The sequence below is a fragment of the Palaemon carinicauda genome, chromosome 43 (genome assembly GCF_036898095.1).
Source record: "Palaemon carinicauda isolate YSFRI2023 chromosome 43, ASM3689809v2, whole genome shotgun sequence".
In the NCBI taxonomy this organism is placed as follows: Eukaryota; Metazoa; Arthropoda; class Malacostraca; order Decapoda; family Palaemonidae; genus Palaemon; species Palaemon carinicauda.
This window is the reverse complement of record NC_090767.1, coordinates 18,721,058-18,728,557: the sequence shown is the minus strand read 5'-3', so window position 1 is coordinate 18,728,557 and position 7,500 is coordinate 18,721,058. Positions and strand designations below refer to the sequence as shown.

Here is a 7,500-nt window from a genome sequence, read left to right as displayed (position 1 = left end):
CGCCAAAAAGAGCAATGAGAAACTCAATCTTCCTCATTCAGGTTTTCATAGAGATAGATTTACTACAATTTTCTTATAATGTCCTTGACTGTTGTGGGAATTTGAGTGCAGCCTTCGATCATATGAATCATGTAACAACTCTTGTGGGGTCAAAGTTCACCAGAAGAGAGGAGTTGGTGGATCCTTTTCAAGTATTATTGCTGAAAATCTAACCAGACTGGTGGCCATTTACTTTTCAAAATATAACCTCATGATCTGTAGTTTGCGTTTGAAAGGTGTAATGACTTGTGAATCCCTCCCATCTCTTAATGGGAAATTTGTGTTTGTTGAAGACTATTTCAGAGATCTTGTCCCATTTACTGTAGTTGTAGGTCGTAGGATGGCCAGGGCACCAGCCACTCATTGAGATACTACGAAAAGAAAGCTATGGTGTCCTTTGACTGGCCAGAGAGTACTACATTGGATCCTTCTCTCTGCTTACAGGTCACTTTCCCTTTGCCTACACATATACCGAATAGTCTGGCCTATTTCTTACAGATTCTCCTCTGTCTTCATATGCCTGACAACACTGATATCACAAACAATATTTCTTTATCCAAGGGGCTAACTGCTCCACTGTGATGGTTCAGTGGCCACTTTCCTCTTGGTATCGGTAGAAGAGACTCTTTAGCAATGGTAAGCAGCTCTTCAAGGAGAGAGACACTACAAAATCAAACCATTGTACCATGGTCTTCCACTGTTTCTTGGGTTCGAGTTCTCTTGCTTGAGGGTACACTCGGGTACACTATCCTCTCTGATTTATCTTCCTCTAGTTTCCTTATAGTTTATTTAGGAAAACTTTATTTCAGTGTTCTTACTACTCTTAAAATATTTCATTTTTCATTCTTTCGTTTTCTCATATATATATATATGTGTGTGTGTGTGTGTGCGTTTATATATATAGATAAATAGACATAGACTGAGAATGGAATTTAAGGGATGAGGTAAGTGGTGAAAGGGGGATAAGGTAGAGAAAAGAATAAGAAAGAATAAGGCCTTCTATATTCATGAAAATTCGCTGGCATTTCACATATAAAAGCCTTTGGAGAATAAAATTGTGTACAGTGACTTCTTGTTGTTTAGCAAATTATGTTTCAGAGCTTAAGTTAGTTTTAAAATAGATGTCTTTTCATTACACATACAACGTTCTCATATCCCTTGACGATCTCGAATAAGATACTTGCGTCTTCTTCTTCTTGTTTCACTTTTGATAGATTTGAAATCATCATTTAGAGACAGAATTTATTTATATATATGTGTTTCCCTCTAATTCTTATTCTCTTCACTCAAAATGATTGATCAAATCTACACTTTCCTTTCAGGGCATGACGAGCTTCTACAAAGAATTCCGGGTAAGTCTCTTCTGGATTTTCATCATGATATTTAGAGTTTTTATTTAATCTGTTGATCCAGAAACTAATAAGTGTAAATATTAATCATCATCAGATAGACTACATAATCTAAGTATAAATTGATCATAGTTTCGAACAGTATCCTGAATTACACAGTTATTAGCATATTGAGAATTTAATTTTTTTCATTGATGCAACCATTTGAAAAATCTTTAATTATATTTTCAGATATGCAGCAGAAATTCCAACATCTTGAAAATAATCTTCAAGGTAATCTGTCTAATAGTAGTTATATTTTCTACTGATTCTTGAAATATATATATATATATATATATATATATATATATATATATATATATATATATATATATATATATATGTAAATATATATATATATATATATATATATATATATATATATATACATATATATATAAATATATATATATATTTGTATATATATATATATATAGATATATATATATATATATATATATATATATATATATATATATATATATATATATATATATATATATATATATATATATATATATATATATATATAAATATATATGTATATATATATGTAAATATATATATACATATATATATATATATATATATATATATATATATATATATATATATATATATATATAAAATCTCGAACCCACTGGCAAGGTATTTTGAGTTATCCATTTCCTTTGAATGGGTTACTATTAGAAGTGAGATATCCGGTGTTCGATTGCTTATAAATCTGGTCAACTTAATTGATTGTCGTATTAAGTGAAAAACAAATCTTGATCCATAGAGTTGGAAAAACAGTTATTGGAATTTTGAGATTTATCCTTTTTTTCAATTTATGCAAATATTTGAAAGAGAATTATTTATGTTTTCAGATATGCAGGAGAAACTCGAACATCTTGAAAATAATCTTCAAGGTAATCTTTCCACTAATTATTTTATCTATTTTTAATTTCCCTATATTTTCTCTAACTTTTTGCTTTACCCCCAGTAGTTGTCTTTTTTTCTGACTCATGAAGCAGAATTACCAAGGTTTCATACCCCTGTAACACAATCACACACACACACACGTACACATACACACACACACACACACACACACATATATATATATTCATATATATATATATATATATATATATATATATATATATATATATATATATATATATATATATATATACATATATATATATATATATATATATATATATATATATATATATATATATATATATTCATATATATATATATATATATATATATATATATATATATATATATATATATATATATATATATATATATATATATATATATATATGTATGTATATGTATATGAATATATAATGGAAAATTGATAATGACTACACAAGAGGGCGAATAATGACAGGCTCTATGCGCCACATAGTGAAAGAGGAAAAGAACTTTTTAGTTTAGCAGAATATGTAAACATTAAAGAAGTAGAGCTCTTTAACAGTACTCAAGACCATTGAAAAGGAATGGCTAAGGAGTTCATGGGAATAAGTGAGATGAAACAGGATGAAGATCTAGAAGAATATAAGGAGAGAACTGGAAAAATGCAGGGCCCATTCTTGAGAAAAACTGAAGATTTACCCTGTAAGGAAACATGGCTCTGGCTAAAGAAAATGAACTTGAGAAAAAAACTATAAATATTCAGAGAGCTATAGACGGAAATAACAACTCGTTAACGTGCAGGAAATGTAAGGCAAAATAGGAAACCAGTAACCATATCGCCAATGAATCTCAGAACTAGTTCAACATCAATATAAGAAATGATATAATACAGTGGCTAACACTCTGCATTGGAGTCTGTAAGAATATGAAACACAATGCAGCAGACAATGGTACGTATATCCAACTCAAGCTGTGGTAGAGAATCACTCTGCAACTGCAATATAAAGACGGACAGAGAGATGCAAGACGACGGAAAAAAGCATCCCTTAGAGAAGTCGCAGTAATATGAGACTCAAGATGGTTATATGTAGGGAGAGAAAAAATAAATAAAAAACGACCAGGACTTGTTAATTGAATTCAAATGGCTATGTTATATGCATTTAGAAATTGTCCTTATAAGAATAGAACCAACCTAAGGCATTGGAAAGGAATCAAGAGAAGGTAGGCGCTTATTATAGCCCCAGGACTTGTGCAAAATAGTGAGGAAAATAATGGACTCCCAATGCCAGTACAGTAGTGGCCCTTTGAAGCCATATTTGCATAAAATGGTTATCTCTCTTCTTGAAACTTCATTGAGATTTGAGACCGTCCATTTCTTTGACTCAACTGACTGAGATTTAAGAACCTCTACGTACATAAACAACAGTTGTCTTTCTTTGAGATAATCTTGTCATGGCAAACACTATTATTCATTGAATATGCAGTATTGTTTCAGTCTTGACCCTCCTGAATGTTATTCAAGAGCCTTAAATGCGCATACAATAGTTGACTTTAGTTTTCACACTTTTGAAAGATATTTAAGAACTTTTGATTCATGTACGCTTGCTCTTTTTTTTCTCTTTTTAAGACTTAAGGGTATTTATTTCATTTCTATTATTTAAAAAACACAGTCCAGTATTTTAAAACATTTTTATTTTCAGATGTACATCAGGAACTCGGGAATCAGAAAACTAGTTTTCAAGGTAATCTTCCAAATATTTAGAGCAAATTGATTCCTCATTGTATATTTCCTACCCTTATGACTATACTCGTATTTGATGATTTGAGGCATAATATTTGATTGCAATATACGCTCATAGTAAAACTTTGTTTTTCCAGAACTTCATCATGAACTGGAACACGTGAAAGGTACACTTGATATTCTAACATTTTGGTTCATCCTTCTAATATTCGTATCTTTTTACCTGGATGAGATATTTTTAGAATAATATAGAAATAATATGAAAGTTTAATCCTTCTTTGGTTATCTTTATCGTGGAGATCCTCAACTTTTAGAATAAACAATAGAATTCTGATATTATAATCAGCATTTTGTTGTCTTTTTCTCAGGTGTATCAGTAAGCCATCGAGAATATGTTGTGAAAAAAAAGGGATATTTGTCATTAGGACAGATGACTTTTTAATTGTTTAGAATTTGGAACGTTCTCAGAAATGCAGTAAAACAGAAAGTGTTAGAGAGGAAGATCTTCAGAGAGTTATTTTGACTATGAGAAATACTTTTTAATCCACATAGGAATCAATAAGTTCCCTTACATAGAGAGAACACATCTGAAATAATTCTCTTCTCTTTTCTGATTAATTATTATCATAAAATCTGGACTAACTTTCAATAAAGAGCTTATGACCATGGATTAAATTTTGAATCAATTTATGATAATAATTTTCTCCCTCCCCTGAATCCTGAATCCTCTTTCTCTGCTAGAAAGATCTTGCATATAATCTCCTTCTCTACTTTAGGGCTCAGCCAAGAGACTGGACAGCTTGTCAGAAGGGTGGAACACTTGACTAATGTATCAGCAGCAGGTAAGTTTTCTTTAGTTAGTGATTGGGATTCTTGAAAAGATATAGTTCAAAGAAGATAGAAATTGCAACGTGGAATATTGACCATCACTTGTATGATTAACATCATCAATATATTTGCTGATTTTGTTCTTGTTCATTTGGTTTTTTAATCCCATGGTGGAGTGGAGTCATATCTTTGTGTTCTTCATTGATCAGTGAAAGAAGAAGATAGCAAACTTATATATGTTGTTCAAGGGATTATTTTCTTCTTCCCAGCAAATGAAGAGATCAAGTCTTATGTTCACGAGGAGATATCTGGAGTCATCTCTTTGGCACAAGGTCAGTTTATATACACTTAAAGCATTGATATAGTTCTATAGCATCCTTCACTCCACCTCGCCAGCTAATTATCTTCCTCCCTCTCTATCAGGGCTTTATTTATTTATAATTTTTCATTGATTGTTGTCAGAATTTTTGTGCTGCCTTTGATCATATGAATCATATAATTCTTGTGTACAAAGTTCACCAGAGAGGAGTTAGTGGATCGTTTCTAAGTATTATTGCAGGGAATCTAACCAAAGTGTTGGCCTTTTACTTTCAAGTTGAAATCCTAGGATCTGTAGTTTGCTTTTAAAAAGTGTATCTATTTGGTCAATCACTCATAGCCCTTAATGGGAGATCTGTGTTTGATGAATACTATTTCAGAGATCTTGACCGAGTTAATGTCTATTTAGCAGAATCAACAGTCCAAGTCATTACTTTTCTTAGATTTAGATAATATTATCTGTTACTGTTTTATCATTACTCACTGCCTAGACTTAAAACTGAAATATTTTAAACTAAGTTTACATAAGTAAGAACAACACCTAAGGATTCTCAGGGTATGGGGGAAAATATGATGAGGATGTGTCTTTAGAGAGATTGCAACTGTTGCTATAAGAGTTTGGCGGCATGGAGATGATGCTTCCTCTTTAGTAAGATAAGGTTTGTGTAATCTTGCTCCTATAGATCATACCTCACTCTCTCGTGAGTAAGGCTTTCCAGGTTACTTTATATATATATATATATATATATATATATATATATATATATATATATATATATATATATATATATATATATATATATACACACACACACACACACACATATATATATATATATATATATATATATATATATATATATATATATATATATATATATATATATATATATATATATATATATATATATACATATATATGTACATACATATATATACATATAATATATATAACATATATATATTAATATATAGATTAATATATTTACGACATTTTTGCCACTAGTATAATGTGAGGTCATTAGATAGTAAATAGTCATAGACCGAGAATGGAAGTTGAGGGATTGGGTAAGTGGTGAAAGGGGAATGAGGTAGATAAAAGGATGAGAAAGAATAAGGCCTTCTATGTTCGTGAAAATTCCCTATGGAAAAGAATTTGTGTCCTGTGACTTCTTGTTGTGCACCAATTATGTTCAAGAGCCTAAACTACGTTTGAAATAGTTGTATTTTCATTGCATATACTACGTTCTATTTTTCCTTGACATTCACGAATAAGCTCTTTTCGTCTTCTTTTTGTTTCTCTTTTGATAGATTTGAAATCATCATTTAGAGACAGAATTTATTTATATATGTGTTTCCCTCTAATTCTTATTCTCTTCACTCAAAATGATTGATCAAATCTACACTTTCCTTTCAGGGCATGACGAGTAAGTCTCTTCTGGACTATTATGATTTTTAGTTTTTATTTAATCTGTCAATTCAGCAACTAATAATTAGAGTAAATATTAATCTTCATAGTTTGGAACAATTTCCCTAATTGCAAAGTTATTAGAATATTGATTTTTTTTTCATTTATGCAGACATTTGAAAAATATTTTTTTTTATATATTTTCAGATATGCAGGAGAAACTTCAACTTCTTGAATATAATCTTCAAGGTAATCTTTCCAATAGATTTTTTCCAAATCATTTAATTTCCTTTGTCTCTATGTCTTCACTTTACACCCAAAAAGATGATTATATGATGACTTATGTGTGGTTAAGGAGTCATCATTGCATATGCAGTTGTTGTCTTGTTCTCATAGTGTTGAAAGATATTTACACAACAGTTGTTTTTCTTTGAGTTAATCTTGAAATAACAAACACTATTATTCATGGAATATGCAGTGTTGTTTCAGTCTTGACATTCCTGTATCTTATTCGAGAGCATTAATTGCACATTCAGTAGTTTTCAAACTTTTGAAGGATATTCAAGAGCTTTCGTTGCATATACAGTATTTGTGTTTTATTTTGACACAGTTGAATGAGATTGAAAAACGTCACATCATATATAAGAGTTGTCTTTCATAAGCTACGCTTTTTTTTTTTTTTTTTTTTTGGAGACTTTAGAGTATCTATTGCATTTTTATTACTGAAGACACACACAAGTATTTTGAGACATTTTTATTTTCCAGATGTGCAGCAGGAACAAGGGATTCAGAAAAGTTATTTTCAAGGTAATACTTCTAATATTTAGAGTAAATTAATTTATCACTGTATATTTCTTACCCTAATGTAT

General features: G+C 30.1%; 1 protein-coding gene across 1 annotated transcript in view; it reads left to right on the top strand.

The window, feature by feature from the left end:
* LOC137633744 (DNA repair protein RAD50.L-like) overlaps positions 1-7,458 on the top strand; it is an 8,102-nt gene extending 644 nt beyond the window's left edge. The window contains exons 2-10 of the mRNA XM_068365990.1: positions 1,362-1,391; positions 1,620-1,661; positions 2,294-2,335; positions 4,037-4,078; positions 4,215-4,244; positions 4,854-4,919; positions 5,175-5,237; positions 6,839-6,880; positions 7,397-7,458. Of these exons, the coding sequence (XP_068222091.1) occupies positions 1,362-1,391; positions 1,620-1,661; positions 2,294-2,335; positions 4,037-4,078; positions 4,215-4,244; positions 4,854-4,919; positions 5,175-5,237; positions 6,839-6,880; positions 7,397-7,458 (419 nt within the window). The remainder of the gene's footprint in view (positions 1-1,361; positions 1,392-1,619; positions 1,662-2,293; positions 2,336-4,036; positions 4,079-4,214; positions 4,245-4,853; positions 4,920-5,174; positions 5,238-6,838; positions 6,881-7,396) is intronic.
* Positions 7,459-7,500: the final 42 nt, after the last annotated feature.